Source organism: Dendroctonus ponderosae, unplaced genomic scaffold (assembly GCF_020466585.1).
Source record: "Dendroctonus ponderosae isolate FM_Combo_2020 unplaced genomic scaffold, Dpon_F_20191213v2 Dpon_F_20191213_1, whole genome shotgun sequence".
In the NCBI taxonomy this organism is placed as follows: Eukaryota; Metazoa; Arthropoda; class Insecta; order Coleoptera; family Curculionidae; genus Dendroctonus; species Dendroctonus ponderosae.
In genome coordinates, this window is record NW_026017110.1 from 53,065,056 (window position 1) to 53,088,700 (window position 23,645).

The window sequence follows — 23,645 nt, forward strand, 5'->3', positions numbered from 1 at the left end:
CCAGTCCATGTTTGCTATCTTAATTCAATTAATTATTGAATAAAATTGCTTTGGTAATGAATAATAGATAAAAATAAATGTAAAGCAAGTATTTTACCATAAAACGCCCATGGCTTTTTTAATTAACTTTAATAATTACGCAATTGATATAAAAACAATAAATATTGTTACAAGTTTATAGATTGCTTTGTTTTTCACGAATTTCATAGAATTGTGTATTCATGATTGAATCACTGATAGTAACGGGAACGAGTCATAATAATTCTACAGATTATGAAATCAAACAACTAGGTTTTTGAAAAACGATGCAAATATTTATTTAAATATAATTAGGATACATTAAACGGTAATATGAAAATATATCGATATTTTCTTTAAATAATGGGTGAATATCAACTGCCGCACTAAAACGTTATAATAAGTTTTTGAATCGTCAAACCTGCAAAATGGTCCGATGCTGTTGGTTGAATTTATATAATAATGAGATAACTTAAATGGCCAGAAACACTGGCAAGTAACAAAAATACATACATTTTATACATAAATAATCTATAGGATAAATAGTTACAAAAATCACACATACTTACATCAGCTAGTTACATAAGGTACATTAATTCTCTACCATAACAATAATAGATAGATAACGGGGTAAAATCAGATGTGATGATATACAACAGTACACATTATATAAACGTGGGCAATAATAAAATTGATAACAGTAGAATGCAGTCATATTAAATTACGAAACGAATTAATACATAACACAATGCAAACTTTCTTGCATAAAATAAAACATTTCGTATAAAACTACAAAATTAAACGCTTGCTTCTGATGAATAAAAAATAAAATAATTCGTATAAAACTACAAAAAAAAAGTCGCTCAATTCTGATGAGTAATAATTATGGAACAAAACAGTAATATGAGAATAAAAAATAGGAAACCGACACTGGCAATTTCAGCTAAAAACAGCAAAAACAAGAAGCGCCCTGCTAAATATGTTTGTGCAAGTCCGTCACTCAAGAGACTCTTATCTAACAAATAAATTAACTATTTCTAAAATAAATAGCCCCTCGGGGAGCAATCACAGCACTTAGTGGCGGCGCGCCTCTTTTTCCTTCATTAAAGATTTTAACTGTTCCACTTCCGTTGTTAATCTGACGATTTCCGAGTGAAGGGGATGATGTGTTTTAGGTTCTTGGGGATTTTGAGTACCTTTCTGAAGAGACTGTAAAGTAGCCGCAGCCTGTGTAGCGGTCCATTCTCCACCCAGTGAAATGCCAGAGTCCCTTTCATCTGAAGAACCTTCCCCATCCCATGGGGGACTAGCCCGAGAAGGTTCCTGTTTGATGTTGTGAAGGGCTAGAAGGGCTGTTGCGGCATCTTTATCACCTAAGTGTGATTTGTGACGAAGTTTCAGCGGCAGACTGTTGTTAGGTTCAGCAGGAGCAGGCTGAATTGGAGGTCCTTCATCGCCAGAAGTGCTAGACAGCTCAAATGGAGATGGAGAACTTCTGGGTCTCCTAGCAGACAGATTCAATGCGCCAGGAGAAGGGTGCCTATATGGCATTTGGTAGGAGGGATGGTATTCTTGATGTTCTCTGTATGCTGGTTCTAGAGGTACTGGTAGGGGAGCATGCGTCATGGGCTGAGATGATAAGGGCTGATGAATAACTGGAGTGGGCACTGGGCTCTGAGGAGCATAAAGAGCTGGAGAGCTGCCAGGGTGGCCAAGTTTTTGCCGTTTAGTTAGACTGAGGACTTGTTCGCTTGTTGGAAGGCTGGCCAAAACTTTTTCCACGCAAACCACATTTTCTCCACAAATACCGTATTCTTCTCTAATTGCTTCTAATTGGGCTTTAAGAATTGCGTTTTCTTTGGTAAGCTCCACCACTCTTTGTTCCAAAACCATGTCATTAAATCGGCGTTTTTCACGAGATCTTTTAGCGGCCTCATTGTTTCTTCTTCGCCTGTCCCAATAATTATCATCTTTCTTGTTGTCAGGAGTGAATTCTCTCTGCTTGCGTTGAGAAAATAATTCCTTATGTTTTACTGATTGCATGGGATAGTGTTCAGCTCCTGGGCTGCTACTGTTAGAAAGCATTTCTCTGCTGTGCCCGTTTGGAAGTCCAGAATTTAACTGAGGCACTTCTCCGTTGACTGGTGAACCACTTTGGCCACGTCCCACAAATTCGGCAACCATTATATGTTGCTTTAGCACATCTGAAACAAAGAAACCATTCTATTAAAATTCGATTCAACCAGATTAACAATAAGGAAACATTAAGTGAAAATTGGCATTTTTCGTATTACCACTAAAAAAAGAGCGGTGATGTAATTTTGCGGGTCAATAAACATCACACCGGACCTAGACCTCTTTGGACTACTGTTAATTCAAATACGAATAACAAAAAGCCGTTAGCAAGAATTTGGTAAAGTTTTATTTTCTCTGCCCACGAGTTGGTGCATGTATGTATGTGTATACATTTTTGACCTACTTGCCAGGAAACTCGGATCGTTCGAAACAAAGATAACTGCGAAGTACAGCTCTCGTTATGTGACATGACAATGATACTGGGGAAACCCAGTAACCGAGGTAGATAAACCTAACTAAACGTGATTATCCAATATCTATTTGTCTGGCTGGCTATTATCTCATTAATAAACTGAAAAAAAGACAACAGCAACGTGATTTGGAGCACGTGGCACTATTTAATGGCCACGTTTCACTTGCTAGAAAATGGTTGTCTTGTTTTGTCTTTTATTGAGTGTTGTTAAATATTTCAGTAGATTTAATACGCATTAGGATTTTTTCGGATTAAAAATAGATTTCTCCGAATTAAACCCACCTGGTTCTAAAGGCTTCATTTCGCTGAAAAATAAATGTTTCGGAAGTAAGCACTTTCAGTGAAAATTATTATGAGACCGGCCAAATACGACGTAACACGTTCATCACTTTTCTAAACTAAAATCGCCTGGTGCAAATTCAATCGTTTCATTATTAATCACGCCTAGGTCAACTCATACGTTGATTGAATTTTATTTTAAGCATATTTGTCGATTACCTCATTATATATTATTTGCCCAGTAAACACACAATGAACATGAAAAAGTCGTTACTTCAAAGATTATTATTACCGTCTTGGAGGTTGATTTCTAGGTCAGATTTGTGTTGAATTCGCCAGATAGATAATACATACAACAAAAAGAAGCGTGAATAATCGAGTGGGTATTAGCTATTACGGCATCGTCGAACGCGAGCTAAAAAACCATTTAAACGTTGAAATGGTGTCAAAGCCTCGCTTATGTCATATTATAACGGACAATCGATATACGAACTGGTCCCTAAAATATTTCTGTACGATATTATGTGGCTAACTGTTTCTTAATTAATATTTTGACATTGTTACTACCCACATTGATTCAAATCGGTTAACTGCGGCTATGCAATTATCAATCAACTGATAGCCCTTTGGAAGATGATGTTAGTCACAATGACGTGTTACTTTATAAATATGAAAACAACTAGCGAAATTAGATTAGACGTCCTACGATTGAACCGCATACCGAATGAGACACAGGCAATATTACCCAATATGTTCATGTTTATACTTGAATTTCAATATTACGCAACTTTTCAGTTCCGCAACAACAAACCGACAACCGACAACGTACACTTCGGAAAGGTTGCTGATTACGTTAATTACTATTGTTACATATATAGAAATAAAATTGGAACAAGAACATTGACGCCGTTGAAACGGTATTTTCCGATGAATCAGAGTGATTCATTGTTTTCACAGAAGCGACAATGGGAAACTGAAGATGATGCATAAAAAATCGCCATTACATAAGTGATCTGGTTATTGGAATGGTTTTTAATGAATGGGAAATGCTTCTTCTGAGGAAATTGATTTACAACCGTTATTGGAAAAATGGGAAAAATAATGGCAATTAATTGTACACGTTGTGGTCAATGACATTGAATGCAGTAGCATTGAAAATTAGCATGCAGTCAAAATTTAGTGTCCAATTTTCTTAAGGACACACATGACTAATCGATTCCGAGAAACCGCAGCTGATAACTAAAATGTAACACTTTACTGATTTAATCGGAATTCCTGACAAAGTACCTAAGTAGTAAAAATAAACAGATATCCTCGTTTCATATATTTAAGAATCTAGGCTAGTAGAACACAGCGCGTCGTATGACCTACAATAGAAAAGTGCGGTTATAGATCAGCAAGAACCGATAGGACGGGTTACATAATGAAATAATAATCCTAAATAGTGCGCAACAATTATGTTTCAGTTTGGCAAAATCGAGCGGAAATACGCAGTCCTCTGTTTTCGAGACCCAGCCAGCAATATGATTCTCGAAAAACAGAGAACAAACAAACCAACACGTGGCAAATAAAAATGAGCGTATTAAACTGCAATTATGAATCAAGCTACGTACATAAATCCTCAATAAAATAAATGTTTTGTATAATAAACCCAATATATTATCATATCCTATAATAATGCTAGGCGACAACAAGCTTCAATATAAGATTTCAAAGATTAGTCATTATCATTAACTGTAAATGATGTTTCATACAATGCTAATTTATTAATATGAAATTCATCTGCATTGCATCAGCTATCTTGCTCATCATTGGCAATAATAATTCTCTTTCTTACCCAATTATATAGAAAAAAATCCAAGATCATGATTGGTTAAGTGGAACGCAACCGGCGTTAACATGACACTCGTTTAAGCTCTAATAATTATTATTACACGTGAAAACTCGCGAATTTATAATAACAAATAGATAACGGTTAGCTTTGTTACTAGAGCGTGTCAATTGTAACAATGTTAACGCAAAAATTTTCCCAAAAAAAACCCAAATTATAAAATTCGCCACTCACCAATTGTATAAGCTGCTAGTGTTGGGCGGGTATTTCCGCTAATTGAAAAGTTCGGAAAAGTCACTGTGGAAACTAGCTCCAAATTCAAAGTAACGAAACAAAAACAAAGGTTTAGCGACTTCTGCGCGGTTGAAATATTCCTAGGCACTTTCGCGTCTATTCCCTACAAGAATTTCAAGTAGACTGACTGAAATCGCGTTTGCGGACGATTTGAATCGGTATTCGCGGTTTCAACGTAAAATAGTGGGTTTTTGCTGTGTTGTCAAGTCGTTGCGCCAGCGTCGCGTCGCTTTGCGTCTACACTTTATAATACCGGCGCGTGTTTGTTGTTATTCCATGCACTTTAGTGATTTGTTTGTCAAATCGTGACGCGCTGCATGAAATATATTTATTCGTCCAGACAAAGACGCTATTTAAATTAGATCATTTTTGAGATGTCTGGATTATTTGGATCCCACCCCTGATGATACAGCAAATATTTGATCATTCTCTACGCATATCACATAACACAATTTCCATAAACATGTTGTTGATTGGCTAGTAAACACTTTTTCGCCTCACATATTGACAACAACCGTTAAGCGTTTTACCAATAACACGGCACTACGCCTTACCTCAAGTAAAATAAAACTTGCGAAATTCTCGCATAAAGAAAAAACACTTCATAGGTATATAGAGAACTTCGGTAATCCGAACTAACTATTGCAAGGGTAAATTCGGACTTTCCAAGTGTCCAGATTAAGGATTTTTTTAATGTTACCGTAATTAAAATTTCTTTATTTTTACTGCAAATCTTATTAGCTGAATTGAGAATTTCTGACGCAAAATATTTGCATATACTACTCGTAATGTACAAAATCCCGCAATTTGCAAAATGACCAACTCGGCAGGCACTTTGCAAAATCGCTTCTACTTTGGGTAATCTGCAAAATTTACTACGGTATTTTAGGCAAAGTAGTAGGTAGCGATTCTGCGTGGCGAGTTGGTCAGTTTGCAGAATGCTTAGGCATTTTGCAGACTGCCGGATTTCGCACATTGCCGGTAACACATGCACTAAAAGAATAACTGTGCCCATAAAATGGCTTAATTTTATACATACATAATACATATGTGTAAATCGATCTAAAAAATTAGTGATTTACTTGGTTTAGTATCTCTTTGCTCTATTGTAAATCATGTTTTTCCATTTCTGTTATAATTCGAATATGGTGATCGGATTTATAATTTCCCAAACTCCATTTTGGGCTCTACGTCGTTTGTCCTTCTGCTCCTAGTTGGACACAAAATGGTTTTTTCGATCTTAACTTCAAACGGTCAAAGAAACCAAATAGCTTAAAACGGTTTCTGAGTTTCTGAATCGCTTCTATTGACAGAGTTGTCTCAAAAAACAACTTTTTGGTCTTGATCTAGAGCTCATCTTGAAGCTAAAACTTCATAGACAAAGACAAAAATTCGATATACAGGGTTGCTTGAAAAATAACTCAAATCCCAATTGCCCCCGAAATTTATGATTCCAGCAGACTTTGAACTAAAGTGACCCCCGGTATATCGATTTTTTTTCTGAAGTCACTGTGGACTTACTTAACTTTTTAACTTTTAACTGAACCCTATATTTTAAAAATGAGTTCAAGAGAAAAACATATATCACTGCAAAACCAAAATGTTTATTTTACTGAGGCCACTCTGTAAATAAACGAGGTGGGAGTCAAAATTTTTTATCGAGATATGAAGTTTATCTTAATGCATGTGGTATTAAAATGAAAAAAAAAACCGTTATTGTCCACCTGAGAACACGTGGAACTTTCACCAGTTCTGCGTTGTTTCATTTGCCATTATACTTCACCTAAAGCTCTATTTTTTGCTCAAACACGCACTAACCGAAACAGGATTACCCTAAATAATGCTTCAAACAGAAATAGAATCGCTCACAGCAATTAGAATTTATCCAGTTCCAAAGTTGGTCCCAATTTGTCAGTCTAATGTTGATTTTGTTGAGCAGCTTAATAGGATTTAACTAAAATACATTAGCAAAATATTGTTATAATTCGGAAATACAGGGCGTTAAAGTTTGTATTCCAATATCAAACTAATTACATAATTTCTACAATTTTAATCGAATTTTCTCAAAAAGTTAGAGTAGTGAGTTTTCTTGGTGGAAAATTCGAATTTAAACTTAGTTTTGAGATATCTGCTAAAGGACGCTGTGTGTACGATATGCTGTTTGATTATGATTCCTCAAACTTTCTCAATGAATTAACGAATTAGCGATCCAATTGACAAAACTTTAAAGAATCACTAAAGATTTCAAGTTGAAATATCTCGAAAACGCCGAAATGTTGACTCAGTCAGATTCCTCGGTCTAAAAAACCACAAGATTCAATTTTTTTAGCAGTAGTAAACCTGGTGAAGAGCCTATTAACAAAACCAATATTTTCTTTTACGTAAATGTGAATGGAAAACATCATGTTTTCAAAAAATGTGAACATAAAAGCCTTAACATGATGTAGATTAAATAAATTAATAATTTCGAGGCCACACTTATGAGAGGAAAATGTTTTATTTCCCACATAATATGTAGTTAAAGTATTTCACACCCTGCTGCATAAGAGTAAATTTACTCAATCAAAATAAACTGATGTTCATATTGTTGCATTTACAGTTGAATCGTGGCAAATAAATGTTTTTATAGAAAAGAAACTTGCGAAGTTTGTTTAATATTCCTTAGCTTGGCAGCAAACTTCAGAAACATTCCAAACTCTCGGTTTTTGCTGAAATTTCTCCAGCGGTCAGGAAAAAACCGCAGCTCGAAAAGAAACGCCTTTCCTTTGAGAAAATCAGCAATTTTCGTTTCAAAGTGGGAGAATTCTGAATTTTTTTAAATTTCTAAGTGAATTGCGCAGTTTTGATGCACTCAATCAAACGAGTGATTTGAGGAAATGAGTAGAAAATTGTTGTTTGTAGTGAAAAAAATGTTTGATAACGAAAGTCGTGCCTTTATCGTGGTATTTATGTCTAAAAAGGCGTTTTCGTATTTTTTTTCATTATCATTTCATCTTTATTCGAAACACTGTTTTCAGTGTTTCGAATAAAGACCAGAAATACCATAAAAACCAGAATTTAAATGTATTTAGGTACAGCAAACAAATATTTTTCTGCGACTTCAATAGCTGCTGAAACAAAGCTAAGAAAAAACGAACGCTTTAATAAAAAACATACATTTCCATCAGATATTTGATGGAATTCTGATATTAAATAAAACGTATTTTTTAAAGACCTTAAAACCTATAATTTTATTTTGAGCCAGCTTACATCAAGTAGACGATAAAGTGATACAAATTTACTAATTTGAGAAACTGATTAAAGTCTTCCTTCAGAATTTATCATTTTCAGATGTTTATTTTAACGCTATTAATATGCTGTTATTTTATAAAAACTGGCCAGTTTCAAGCAATGAAATTACACTGAGTTTACATGACTGAAAACTGACCAATCAAGACTTTGATAACCAGAATGATCTGAACCTATGAAACAGAAACAATGACTAAACTTTAACGTTTTCGCTTAATAAAAATTAAATTTTACGCAATTTTGCGTGGTTGTCAATACCATACCACTACCAGCTTAAAACGGTTCTGTAAACTATAAATAATATTTTCAGCATCTGATGTAATGGAACCGAAAAATGAATGTTTGCAAAACGCATATCTGAGTGATAAAGTTTAAAAAATCACCTGACACTGAATAACAACTATTAAAAGAAAATGCTATCGTAGTCAGTTTCTATTTCTATACCTGTGAAAAATGCTGACTGGTAAGTCAGCACTACTGGCCCAAGAAAACCAGGCTGATTTTCTGTCGCTTTGCTCTGGTTGACCCCAGATGCATTTCGAGTATTTTGCAGTTGATTGCTCATTGGAAGTACCATATTACTGATTGCAGCCAATCTCAAGTCGGAATTATTTATAAAATGAGAAATGTAAATCATTTTTTCTTTAATTTAGCACTAATAAATTCCGAAGAGAAGTTGCTCGGTCCGATTTCCCTTGGTTACTGAGATAAATTAAATGAAAAACCTAAAAAGGGTTGATCTTGTGCCCAGTTTGCTCGCGGTAAATAACGAAAGGCGTAAAAAGGATCCAAAGTTTAGAAGCTTAAATCTTTGTTTCGAAATTGTTCGGAAAGTATTTACTGTTATAACCAGATTGCCTGAGGGAAAAAATGCTTTAAACAGTTGATTACGCGGTTTAAAAATGAAATTTTCAAACTAATTTCTCAGTTTAACCAACTTCAATTAGGTGTCAAGTTGTTTTTATTTAATCCGTCCCCGGTGGGTGATGTTTAATTTCTGGCTGATACTTTTGGGTGGAATTATATTAAAACTCTTCATGAAAACGAACTTGAATATCCTCTGTTTTGTATTGAAATACCTGTGTATCTGAAGTGACTATAATGCCACGCTTTGCCATTTGCATGCCAAGTCATTACTACGTCCACACATTTATTAAACGCCACATGGAAATTCCTTTTGATTAACAATTAAAATAAAATCGGCTTTAGTTGAAAACAAAGTTGCACTATGCTAAAATTAAGTGCGTATTCAAAAAAATCAACATTGTTCTATCGGAATTCCATAGATGCTTTCCGGGTAGCCACACGTTGACACTTTGCCAAATTTTAACAATAAAATCAGTCTTAGCTGTATAAACTTCTGTTATGTAAGATCTTTAGCTAAGAATACAATTCATGTAGGCATTGACCCACATTTAACGCTGCAATTTGTATAAAGTTACGACTAGTATTAGGTAATTTTTGCCGTTGCGAGGAAATGCAATACTTTGGTTTGTTTATAATTATTAAATTTGTAATGCTGCAATTTTCCATTGTTTCTGAGTTATTTCGTTCTAGATTAGTGCCCTAAAATTCACATATTACTTTATTTAATCAAACATGTTGCCTCTGGTTGTTATCCTGAAGCATCTCTGTGCCGATGAGCTTACAAGTCAAAATCTGTTGGTATTTTTAGAAAATACACTTGAAGAATATGCTAATGCGGTGATTGTTATTTATTGTTATCATAATAATTATTACTAAAAAGTGTATTGAATAATTAAACAACTAAACATCTTTTAGAGCAGTTCCATAACTGCAAAGCTTGACAAAAACAAAAAAACACTAAAAACTACTGAAAATGTTGTCTTCTCTGCGGTTTTTGCAATTAATAGAAGAAATGCTTATCTTAAAAGCGTGAAAATTTCAGTTAAAAGAATGCATCAGAAAAAATTTAAATTATCCTCAATTCGAGTGTTTAAATGTTTTCTGGGAAATGAGGTTCAAGTGGCTTTAAAATAATATAATTCTATTAAGCCGACACTGCAACAAAATTATGCTTTTCTGTGATAAATACCGATTGAGTCGTTCTAAAAAGTATTCTAAAATTTGGCTTTAAACGCTTTGTCGACTTTAAAAAATCATCTTCAAACCTCAGTGCAAAAAATACGCTCACCTCAAGAATATGAATTTCTCCAAAACCAATAGGGTCAGAAACTCGCGTGTTTTGCAAAAAATATAAAAAAGTTTCAGCTTAATGAATTAATCAGTAAAATGAAAAATAATTCTGAATTTTAGTGGTGAATAAGTTTATAAATGATAACTAATTTGATTTTACGTTGTTGGCCCAATTCTAAGGAAAACCGCCGATATTTAAATAAAACAGACCATATACCCGACGATAAACTGACAACAAAAGCACCAAAGGCACGCAATTGTTCACTATTATGAAGAAATGTTTATCTGAATCATTGTAAGTGATGACGTGTCTTAAGAAAATATTACGGAATTAAGATCAAATAAACAATTAGTTAATATCCAATTATCATTAACAAATATCATTAAAGCAACAGAGAATATTGTTTGAGACAAAAAAACATCAACCTAAATAGCTGAGTCCATCTATGTTTTCCAATTGTTATAAGATCAACCTCCAGTAGAATATGCAAATGATATGTTATTATCTACTTCGACAATTCAAAATATATTATCTTAAAAACATACAAATCGTTTCGGTATCCCGAAAGCTCTCCCATGAACTTTGGCATTCTTTTCCAAATATTTGCTGAAACGAGTAGGCCCAACTGTCCAGAAAGCACAGAACTGTTTTCAGGGACACAATAGAAGGAAGCAAGATGACTAAACATTTGTGTCTGTGATATTGTTCAAATACCTAAAGGAGAACTTGAATTGCAGCAAGTTAAGCCAGGTTTTATTTAAAAATACCCTGGATTTATGTTTGTATGTGATTTAATAAAATTTCAAACAAATCCTTGATGTTTCTCGATGTATGGCACCGTCGCGACGACGTTGTGTTGATTCTCGCGATTTGACGAGGAAAATTGCAGGAATAGAGGACAACACCCTCAGTGACTCACTAATGGGACCAATGACAAGTCACCTTGCCAAAGCCTTTGTTATGTAAGGCCCTTGCCTTGTTACGGACCTGTCTGGCCGTCTAGCCACCGATCCCTTTATTTTTTCGCTCGAATTTAAATTAAATCATTTAATTAAGGGGAAAAGTTGTCGTTAAGAGCCATTGTCCTATATTGTTTGTTATCGATCTTGCCTTTTGATGCCGCAGCTAATATTGGCCGCTCGTTTTTATTATTATTAAACTCTTCTTCAACAAGAAGCAACAGGAATGCGAATCTTTGAAATGAAACCAATAAAATTAATACAATCCTTGGTCAAAAGGAACATCATTGACTATTGTAAAAATTGTTGAACAACAATCTGGCATCCTTACAACGCAGTTCCCAAGCTGCTTAAGTCGTCCTTTTCCTGGAAAAACATACCGCCGTTTGCTGGAAAATTTTTATTTGTCATACAGGTTGCCAATTAGGTGAATCAATGCTTGGAAAAGAGCCACGTCAATAGGTCAGTTCTGGATACCGGTTTACAGAAAGTGCAATTTATAAAAACCTAGCACGGAGAAATAGCTATTGTGAGTCGAGCTGGTAGGATTTTCCCTTAAATTTTCTCATAGTTGTTTTGATCTCTCCTGTTTGTTGTTTGTTCCTCGTAATCGCTTATTTTAGATTATTACATTATTGTATTTGTTTCCCCGAAAATGTTCGAATTATTAATAAACAAGATGATGAGTTTTTTAAAACCGGCGAAAGTCTACAACCGATATAAATAGCGTATTACATTAATGTTTGACCGACCTATTTTTTTATTTTTGGCAAAGGTCGATTTTTTTGCTGCTTTTAGGTCTTTGTCCTATATTTCTACTCACAAGTGTTTTGGCTTGAAGCCCGTATTTCCATCCACAAGTTGCGCAGTATATAAACCTGCTTTTGTATAACTAATTACTTGACAATGTTTTGAGTTTTGACCGAAATAAAATGTTCATATTGCAAGAACGCATTTTTGCCAAAACGCTAATGCGAATAATTCAATATCATTTCTTAGAGACGATACAATAATTTATTTAGCAGGTTTGTTGTACCATTCAAAATAAGTTTACATTGTTGGCAGGCAATGTCTAGTCGTAAAATCCCATATATCTTTAACGTTTAACAATTTTTAATAGTTATGAGCAATCCTTAAAATGAAATGCAAAAACTATTATTCGATTGGCTCAAAACCAAACTGCTGTTACCATGAATTATTACTATTCATTCAATAGTGGTCATGTTTAAGATCTTTGAATTTGTCTTGCTATAGGATATATCTTGGAATAGTGCTACTTCACCATTGCATATACTAAATTTCTATTCAGGCTAAAATAAAAAGCAGTTTGTGAAGAAAAGCAGAGATCATTTGCATGGATAATAAAAAAGCAGACAATGAAGACGACGAAATCCTTCCAATAAATATAGTTTTCGACAACAGATATAAATTCAACAGATGTAATACTGCTTACTTACTTATACTGCGAGAGAGCATAGAGCAAAGTATTAAAAATAAATTTTAAGCAGATGAAGGAATTGAATATTCAGTGTACATTTCGTCCGAGTATATCAAAAACTATTACTTTTTATAGTAAATACCCTCAAGTAGTAGCTTGGTAAGCAACATAATCCAATTTAATTTATTTTTCTCTGTTTTCAAGGGCCATCACCATTGCAGACGTACAAGAAAATTTTATAGTAAAAAATAAGTTTACAACGAAAATATATACATATCTGCATTGGAGCCAGTAAATTGTGAGAGACAGTTTGAATAATTCAGTTCTCTAATACAAGGAGAGTTAGATGCTTCTTTCTTGGCATGACATATTATTTTATGCGACGTAACAACGTTCGCATTTATTCGAACTGTAATTTCTGAAAATTGTCATTGGAAAAGTGACGTTAATCCAGACTTCATCTGAATCCAGCTTCGTAATCAACACTCAAAGTAAATAAGTGAAATATATAAAAAACTGATTCATTTCAAACAATTACTTAATTGTTTCCAATGAACGAATGTTTGGAATATGGGGAAGGCTTAGAGGCGCAGAAATTAAGACAATAAATATCTCCCTATAGCTGACGATATAATGGGCACTTATGAAGAGATGTATTTTTAAGCAAAACTCGAGCAAACATTATCAGAAATATTTCAAAGGCATAAGCGAATATTTTAAAGGAAATTAACAGATCAATATTTTAATATTGACCTGTTAATTTAGATTGTCCCCCAGTTAAGTTTATGAGATTATTTAAAAGCGAAAGTACATGCAACAAAGGTCAGTTCAATAAATTAATTATTGATTATTTGGACGCAGATAATTGGGGTGAGAAAATCAAGTACAATTTCTGTGACCATGAGAAATAGTTGAAAACATTTCATTTGTAAATATTTTTTTAAATTATGCGGTATTTTGTATTTTGCTAAATATATGAATGCTTATTTTATAGCTTAGCGATGACTATTTAAATAAGTCACAATATTACTGCAAAATTGCAGATAAAATGCAAACTCACGTTTAAACTAAAACCACTGATAAATGTTTATTAGCGTGAGCTGTATTATAAATACATAAGTAATTTCGATTTTTAAATATATTATTTTGTTGCATACTATAAATGTTGGGAGATGTGAATCAAACATCCATACAGATTTCGGTTTTATTCATATTTTACTTTAAAACTTTAAAACTTGAAATGTTGCTGTTTGTTTTAGGTAATTATTTGGAATGGGTAGTGGTTTTCTGATCATTATAACAGAAGTTTCCTCGTCTAAGCACGCGAACTGTTGACTTGAAATACTCTTTTTAGACCATTAAATTGCTACCATTTCAAATTAAATTTCAAAATAAAGAAACATACATAATGGCATAAGATCGTACAGGTTGAGCGCAGTTCAGATACTTTACAACATAAATTATGACGATGCAATACCCCCGAGCTGATAATTTCTTCCCGATAATATTGTCTACCAGATTAATTAACATTATTGCTCAATTCAGTATATATAACCATGATCCTGTCTAGCCCTGATCGATAAAATATGTTTGCGTCTCAATTATGTATGTAATTTTTCGGAATCAGAAGAATTATATATAACAAGTAAATATTTAGTTAAATAGTAGTTAGTAAAATTGAAAAAAATATTTACAATTTAATATTTATTTGTCCCCTCTGCAATATATACTGTTATGATGCATACATCGAACGACGACAAAAATCAGGTGGACAAATCCATCTACATACGCTGACCACACTGCACTGATCGTGCATGATTAAACAACAAATCTGTAGCGCAAATTGCAACTACTTTTATCGAACATCTAAGTGAAAAACATCCGTTAATAACACTTGTAGCAAGAAAGAAATAGGCACACAACAGCCATGAAAATAAACAAAAGCACTATGTTGGATGATGAAAACATACTGAGGAGAGAACACAGACAAACAACCGCCCAGCTTGGACTAAGATTAATACCGAGAATAAGACCTCAAATCAAACCAATTACTGTGTGATCGAACAAATATGACAAAAATAATAGAAAGACTATGCCAAATACAAACAAAATGCAATAACAACTGCCATAAGTGGACCTTACTGAATTTCGTTTGCCTTACAAGACAGCAGACAATTCCGATTACTACCAGAACACTTACAAACACAACCGAAATAACCAGGAAAACTATAAAAAAATATATAAAATCAGTTTTTAAGTTAATATTTTATGACTATGTTATTAGAGAGTTCATTTGATTTAAATCCCCATCTAAGGGATGAATTAAATGAAGCAAATCCGTCTTTCCTAATATCCTGCATGGAATGAATTGTCAAAACCATTATAAAGTTCTGCAATGCAAGCAAAGGCAAAGAGAAATTAATAACGTAGGTATTCAATTTCACATGGACAATTGACGTTGACTTTGACCATTGCGATTGTTACATCATTTGTTTGGAAAACAGTCGTTCTCGATTTGTCCGAAACAATGTGGAATATTTTACAATAAACAAAAAATCAATGACCGAAGACTTCCGCTTCTGCGGACAATGACATTATACTTTCTTTCGGCAAAGTGGGACGTCTATACGTACAACAGCTTTGCATATTATTTATTATCATTATCACCTTTCTTCTTCAATGTTTTATAAGAGGTTACATATAGTTTCAAATTTGTTTGATAATGAATTGCTCGGATAGGCCATATTTAATTAAAATTGTTTTGTGCATTAACGGCCCCTGGACGTGCATTACTGCAAAAGAAAACAAATAATGAAAATGAAGTTGCAATGTAATACTTTAATATTTTGAAGATATTAGTGAAGTTGAATCATGATCAGTCAAAAAGGGTTAGCGGATATGAAACGCAAATTACACTCAAACAGAAAGTTGTGCCAATTTTATCATATATAATTTAAATGAGCGACGATTCTCAACGACCAGATGTTTGAATGGCGTATAGAAAGAAACCTACTTTTCGAGCGACTTTGAAAATAATACCTCGTTCATTCTGTATGTAGTACGGAGAAAGCGTATGAAAGTTTGTTTATGCCGTCACTAAAATAATTAGTAGTAAAATTAGTAGAAACTTTTAAGGATTCGTCGCCAGTACGTTTACCGGTTAGACTGTAGAAATTCACTCGTAATATGCCGTTATAGATCTATTAATTATATCAATGCATTATCACACAAACGGATGTGGAGTATTAAGAATCTCCCAATGGATAAAACGGGGGTTAATGCTATTTCTTTCTTGTATGTACACAGGGATACATAACGAAACAATTTTACAAACGTTTACTTACGCAACAATGAACAAAGGTAAAATGAGGGTGAATTAAATCGGGAAAGTGCGTCAAAGTGAGGAAAACTGGCTGGCAATTCATCGCATTTACTTAGTCCTACTAACAAATGCGAATATTTTTAAATTGCCAAAATCACTATTTTGAGAAATAAACAAGCATTGTTTGACAATGAATCTTACGAAGTTAAAGCAGTGTTTTAATATCAATAATTTCAAAAGCATCAATTCTCAATAATAACCCACGTTATAATATTTAAAACTATGTTTTAATTATAAGGAATTATACAAAATTCATCCGCGAAAAATTTACATAGTTTTGATGCGAACATTTTTGAAAAACCAGCCAAAACTAATTTGGTTGCCCTTTAGAACAAAGCGAGGTTATCAACCGAGGATTTGAATTACAAAAATGAAATCTTAATTATGTTTTCAATGTTACATATTTGAACTTTTAATCATAAATATATATCTGCTAATTCTGATCGAGTATCATTTATCAATAATGTCTGTCATTGGCAAAGAAAAATGATAATAAAGTGTCGCTAAGTGCACTTAATTGTCGCTTTATCAGCGTATTGTTAATTAAAAAATGTTCTTATAGGATTAAGAACTTAAAAAAAAATTAATTGCGCATTGATAAAGGGGCTCAGATGTAACATGTTGACATAGGTTCGGGAATAAAGTCTAGAAGTATTGCGCTTATTATATATAAATTTTAAGAGATTATTAAGTACAGAACATACGTTGGATAAGAAATGCTTATTTGTTCAAACTAATTAAACAACATATCTTCCTTTGAAACAAATAAAATTAGCTTGGTTCCAGAGGCGTAGCGAGGGGGGTGCAAGGGGGCCTCGTGCCCCAGGCGCTACTCACAAAGGGGTGCCAAATGGTCCGCAAAACAAAAAATTGCTGGGTCGAATTAATTCGAATAAGGGTGGGAGGGGCGCTAAAAAGATAGTGTGTCCCGGGCGCGAGTTGCACTGCTTGGTTCCATGATTGCAGATAACTTTTTAGATGGTTTATTGATAAATAAATACTCTACTCTTATGACCAATTTACTATGTAAGTATGTAGTGATATGAAAAATGAAAAGACCCAACTGGATACCTACTTAGTTATCCTCATATGTATAATAATTTGCAAAGTGTAACACGCTCGACAGCAGGCTAGTAATGAAAAGAAAGTGGTACCCGCAAACTTGGACTTGGCCTACTTTTCTTTCACATTCGAGATTATGTCAGTTAGTTAGCTCGAGGGTATCCGTTATATGGGCATTGGAGCACCTGTAATGCCTTTTTTGGCAATGAAGGCCATTAGGGGGATAAAATTCCTTCATATTTCATTAACACGATTTTTGACCATCACACAGAATCTTGACTTATTGAAAAAATTAATTACCTGACACAGATCGGTACTTGCAATATATTTGATATATTTTTTGCATCAAAAACCTATCTTTGTAATCTAATTTTCTTTGCCATTATTATCGGTATCTACCGTTATAATTTACCAATAAACTAGGCAGGTTTAATAAAGAGTAAAACTTCTGCTTGGAATGGAAGTATCATGAAATATGTTTAAAAATTCATCTAGACCTAAATAGTCTATTATTTTTTATAGATTCCAAAAATTTCCAACTTGAAATATATTAAACTTAAACGCAGTACAACTTAAATAAATTAAAAAGAACCAGCAAAAACAATAAATTCTATGTTGGTTACTTTATGAAAAGCTTTTCTCCAAACTGGTGAGTTTTCCGGCTTTTTTTACTTCTTGACGTTCTGCAAACACGCAGTGTTTTCGAGCAGAACACATCTGAGGATGCAACTCACTAGCGCTTGCAAAACGTCATGAAGAAAATATTTTCGACTCGCTCGTAAAACTGAGCAGTTTCATACAATAGCAGCGAAACCTTAACTCTTTTGATAAAAACATTTCTATTTTACTTGATTTTATTTGAAGTTGTTAGTTAATTGAGTTGTTGAAACAGATGTGAATAAAGCACTGTTAGCAAATGTATGCACTGACTTCGCGATTCTACACCAAAGTGTAAGTTTATTCCAAAATTCCACTAGCCTTTTGCAGAGAGTTTCCGCGATTTAGCAAGAACCGAAAACAGATCTTATTATTATCAGTCTTCAATTGTTTACGGTTAATTCTGCACGAGTCTCCGTCTGTTTCAATGCAATTAACAATAATTAAAACAACTACAAAACGATGTCTGACTCATCATAAAAAACCTATTTCGATTTTTATACTAATTGTTTCAGTTATTAATCACTATTATGATCCATTTTTAATTCACGTTTATTCCTCTCAAAACTTCATACTCGAGGAACTTCAAGATTCCTCAATGAAATGAGATGTTTGCTCTACCGCGACACGAATTTTAACTGTTTTGTTATTTTTAGACCAATTTTGCAGGTAATTTCCCTAGTGATTTCATTTCTTCCGTTTATGTCGCAATAATTGAAACCCAAACATCTCAGTTCAGTAATTGGAGTTTTTTAATTCCATTATAAGTCTCAGTAACAAAGTGAATTAATACAGAGCAAAATGTCGCCAGTTTTGTTGAGTTTTAATTCATTATTCGCATATTTATTCTATGGGCCAATATAAATCTATACTAAACGAAACATACTATTCCAATTTGTTGTAGTAGAATGTTCCTGTCCAGCTACACCTTTTTGCGAAGTGTTCTTCCTGACCATCCAGCAAGTATTTTTTAATTTCAGTTATTAATGGTTTACAAATTCGAAGAGTGGATTGCAACATCGATTAAATTGCAATCAATGTAAGTAGACGGTGAGAAAATATGGCTCTAAAGCAATACAACTGCTAAAAATAAACCCGATGTCATTGTACAGAATAAAAAATTGCATAACTTTGAGTTTGAAGCCTTCGTTGAAAATTCATTAAAATGCGCATGTATTTTTTGCTCTTTTAGGTATTAAAAAAGTGTACACGTCGACCTCAGAAACAAGGTTTTCAGAGTATGACCTTTATTCCGTTTAGGTTGAAGTACTTCCGGCAACGATACCTTACTACAAATGGATTTTACAAAAGCTGCGACCTTCAGCTTACCAATGTATCTTTCAGTGATCAAAGTAGGTATATTACGAAATATATTTATTCTTTTATAGCCAGTCGGATGTAACCTTCCGAACTTCAAATACTTTTTTTATTATGTCATACTATGGCAATTTGCGTAATGCTCAGTTTGAACTTGAATGTTTTGGGCATGGAACTTGCTTTAGTATTTGATTCGCCGTTTGTTTTAACTAATTAGCTCAGACGAAAATATGCACTTCTGAAATATAAAGGTAGTGTATTTTATAAATATATGTATTGAGCGCAAAAATAAAAGAAAAACTGAAATTGTTTTAGAAAAAACTAACACACATACATTACTTGAAATGTATGAACTACATGTAAAAAATCTCAATTAAAAGTAAGAGAAATTGACTTAAAAAAATTAGCATCTGAACTAGAAGACATTTGAGTCCATATAAGACGATATAGAGCACTAATAGTGCCGCCAATGTATGTTTATGGATAAAAAATAACCAGCTAATTACACGCTGCTGCTGCTGCTGCATGACTGCAACCATAATGTTGGCATAAGTCATATCCAAATGCTTTCTCAAATATTAGGTTTGAATCACTCTATTTATATATCAAAGTAATGTATTGGGACATGTGCATTTCCACTATAAATTGCTCAAGACAAGAAATATAACTTATTGAATTTTTATGTGAATTACCTATCAAAGTAATCTATTCTCTGAACTTGCTAATTTCATATTGTAGGTAAACATGGATTAACTGATATTAAACAAAGTTCCAAGTAATTGTTTTAACCACTTGTCTGAATGCTGCAATATTATGGAATATCAAATTTTACTATCTCTAAAACTATGTCGAGCAAAGATAAAGCCAAGACAATGAAATTTATTTTCAAACATTCGCATGTGAGCTAAGTTCGTTCAAATTAATCTACGCAGACAAAATGTCTCTTATAAGTATTTAAATCGACATTTTGGAAATTCCAATTTTTTGATACGCGATAACGTTTATCTCCCTTATTGTTGTCGCTATTGCCACTTTCTTACGATCCACAACGTATTGATGGGTATTATATCATATCACATGCTGCTGAAAAACAAGATACTTGTAATATTTGTTTACATGGGAATCGTAGATCAATCGTAATTCTCTATACTATTAAATCGCTATTTATACGCATACTTAATTGTTAGGTGCAAATTTCGGATTGGATGCTCATAATTTGCATATGATTGTGCATAATACAATCTTTTCATTTTCCTTCAATTAATGGGTTTTTCCCAAGAGTCTATTTTTTATATTTTTGTCTCTCTACCTATGAAACATGGGGGTTCATATGGACTATGATCGTAACAATTTTTGAGGATTGAAAAGTATCCGAATCAGTTTAAGGACTAATTGCAGCCGCATTCTGATATTAAATAGTTTATTGTCTGAACATAGTGCAAAAGTCCACCATTTGAGATTATATTATTTAGTTACTGCTTCTTTATCTCTCGCTCATCCGCAGGTGCTATTTGCTAAGAGAAATGTTTAGATAAACTATTTAATTCCGAATATAAAATTTCTGCGAAATACGAAGGTCAAAAAAATACTATATAACACTTATTAACTGATCTGTCACTTATAATTGAATAGCTTTTATGTTCTCATCTGTTTAGTTAAGTAGAAGTCGATTGACTTCCTCCCATTGCTCCTATATATGTAATAATAAAAACCTTATTTCAAGTTCACTCTCAAAGGGCGTGGTGGTAACTAGTAAATAATTCTTTCATATGGTTTGGTTTTCAGATATTTCCGATTTTTAAACTCACAAGGTTTTGCAATTTTAAAAATTAAAACCACAGCTAATAACTAAACATAATTTAATAATAATAAACATAGTGGCTCCCTATAAACCTAGGTCCCATCAGAAAAATATCATGCAATGTGAAGCACAAATAGACTAAGAAGAAAACAACAGGCAAAAAATAATTCTTCGAAGATTTTCACTATTCTCGACAGTTGATAATTTTTGAGTAACTATACAATTTGCAAATTGCCTGCTTTTAATCGCAAAAACAATCTTATCGCATGTTGATAAATTTCTTGCATACAGTTGGTTCAGTATGTTTAGACTTCAGAAAAATATATTTCGCCGGCGGTTTCAAATCGACCGCGCAAATGTAACACTGGCAAGATTCAAGAACATTCAATGACTTCGCGATTTGACACTCAGATTAAACACCTGTGGTAAATGTAACTAAGCAAAAAAGTGGTCAATTATATTTATTAACGAAAAACTAATTTTTAAAATGAGTTGAAGGATCCTGCAAAGAAAATTTGAAATGATGACTGCGTGAGGAGAACTTTCCATGATATATTTTTAAGTCCTCTAGTTTCCATTCTCATGTTGTTCATTATAATAAAATGCCAATTAGAAATTGCTCATTTTAAGATCAAAATTAATTCAAGTACAGCTTATGTCGCTGATGGTGGTTCTTATATAAGTGGGCTTAGTAATGACCCAAGTACTTCGTAGTTATCTAATAGATAAAATGGATTAAAAATTAGTTTTCGTCTATAAATAGTCAACATGACAACTTTTACAGTACGTCTTTAAGCTGTTCATTGTTTTCGTATGAAATACCTAGTAAATAAATATGTTTTGCTCATAATAATAAACTGTGTTTGGACTGAATTTGATGCGAACACCCTTGCCTAGATTGTTACCTTTTGTCTGGCTAGTGTCTATTAGTTATAACAAATAGAGTAAATCGAAAAATTATATTTAGATAGGTAGGGACTTGCAATCTGGCTAAAACTGGTTTTTATTTTATTTCAAGAGTAGTTTACTCTTGAAATTTGAAATGTAAATACAGTTCTTTGCTTCCAGTACTCAAGTAGCTTTTAATAGTAGCCAGAAATCATTTTACATAAATTACTAGAAGAGCTGGCTGAGTTCTGATGAATTGCTTTTGCATTTTAAGAAGCAATCCTGTGAGTTAAAAGCTAATTTGCTCGAAAATGATTTACAGAAACTCGTAAAATACTGTGGTGAATAATTAAAGTAAATTACAAACAAACAGTTCAGGGTTGATTTTTACATATTGTCTTCGATGTGTTAATAGTAGGTGTTGTTTCATGATAATATTAAGTAGCAGGCAGATTTTATGGATAAAAAATTGAAGTATAACTAACCTGGGGGTTGGGAAAAAATTAATCCGTTTTCTGAATGCATAGTCGGCATCATATAAGGTCCAGGACCAGAAGGCCTGTGGTGCGAATGGTGCAAGGACGCAATGGTGAAGCCTTTGGTCACTGTTCACAAAACAAAACAACCGGCCAAATACGCGAAAAGTGTCAAGTACGAGCGCAAACGAAGAACTAAGTTCTTTCGTCGCGAGCAGAAGGAAAAATACAGCGGTGTCGACGCTGCTCAAAGTTTGCAATGTCAAGTTGTACTGTGAACCAGATACAGGCCGTGAATAAAGGATGTAAAAGTATGAGATAGTGACCTAGATGTTCGCCAAGTAGTGGCGAAGAAAGCAATTGGAGAAAGGGAGACCGAGGAAATGCGGCCAGATAGAACGAGTGGAGTTACGTGAGATTACCGCCATGCATAATACGGTTCTAAATGGCCCCGTTTTACCGGTACGCTCGGTACTTTCTGCATGGTTTTGCTCTCCTATACCGCATTCTCCAATGAAAAACGAAACTTTTGTTTGAACTTTAGCCTCTTCTAACTCTTCTTCACTTTTTTTACCACCTTGTTTCCAGCCAATCAACTATTTCACAAATTTTTTTATAATTTAATATTCATGACGGTTTATAACAGTATTTTTGAATACTTTTCGTTCTTTAAAGCCTGCAATCCTATCAAATAAAAATGCTTACAACAGTATTCTGTAATATAATTTTCTTCAATCAAATCAAGCCTCAAAAGGCACATGTTTAGCTATGTATTACATATTATCTAGAAAAAATACCTATGATTATTCTGCTAGTATTCAAGTTATATATTTCGAAAGTGCTTGATTACTTGCAATGTTCTCAATTATATTAATGTTCACTTCTCAAGCGAATTAATGGCCGATAATAATGCATTCAAGGAAATTATCTCAAAGTTCTGCCAAAAAAATGGTATTATGTCAATAAGGGTATGATCATTTTTTTATGAGAATAATTTAAGCGATTAAATGCCTTCTGTAAAAATGTTTTTCCAGTTCCAATATAAATTATTTCACTTTCCAGCTTGAGATTCAACTTATAAATATTAAAATATTAGCTTCTACAAGTTGAAAGTTACATACATAATTATACATCAATTTGCAACAAACACAAGCAGTAAAAAGTGTGACTCAAATTGAACAAAACATTCATAGAAAAATGAAGAAAGTTGATAAATCTCCTGTTGGTTAACAAGCTTTTGAGTTTTGAA

General features: G+C 33.3%; 1 protein-coding gene across 3 annotated transcripts; it reads right to left on the bottom strand.

The window, feature by feature from the left end:
• Positions 1–884: 884 nt before the first annotated feature.
• LOC109533857 lies at positions 885–22,690 on the bottom strand. Of its 3 annotated transcripts, none has more exons than XM_019899356.2 (2): positions 22,406–22,690; positions 885–2,222 (listed from the first exon to the last, which is right to left on the bottom strand). In XM_019899356.2, the coding sequence occupies exons 1-2, from the start codon at positions 22,455–22,457 to the stop codon at positions 1,093–1,095; spliced, it is 1,182 nt and encodes a 393-aa protein (XP_019754915.1). In that variant the 5' UTR covers positions 22,458–22,690; the 3' UTR covers positions 885–1,092. The 3 variants fall into 3 exon arrangements, with proteins under 3 accessions (XP_019754915.1, XP_019754917.1, XP_019754916.1); XM_019899358.2 differs by lacking the exon at positions 22,406–22,690 and adding an exon at positions 4,911–5,237; XM_019899357.2 differs by lacking the exon at positions 22,406–22,690 and adding an exon at positions 2,849–3,640.
• Between the last annotated feature and the right edge of the window lie 955 nt (positions 22,691–23,645).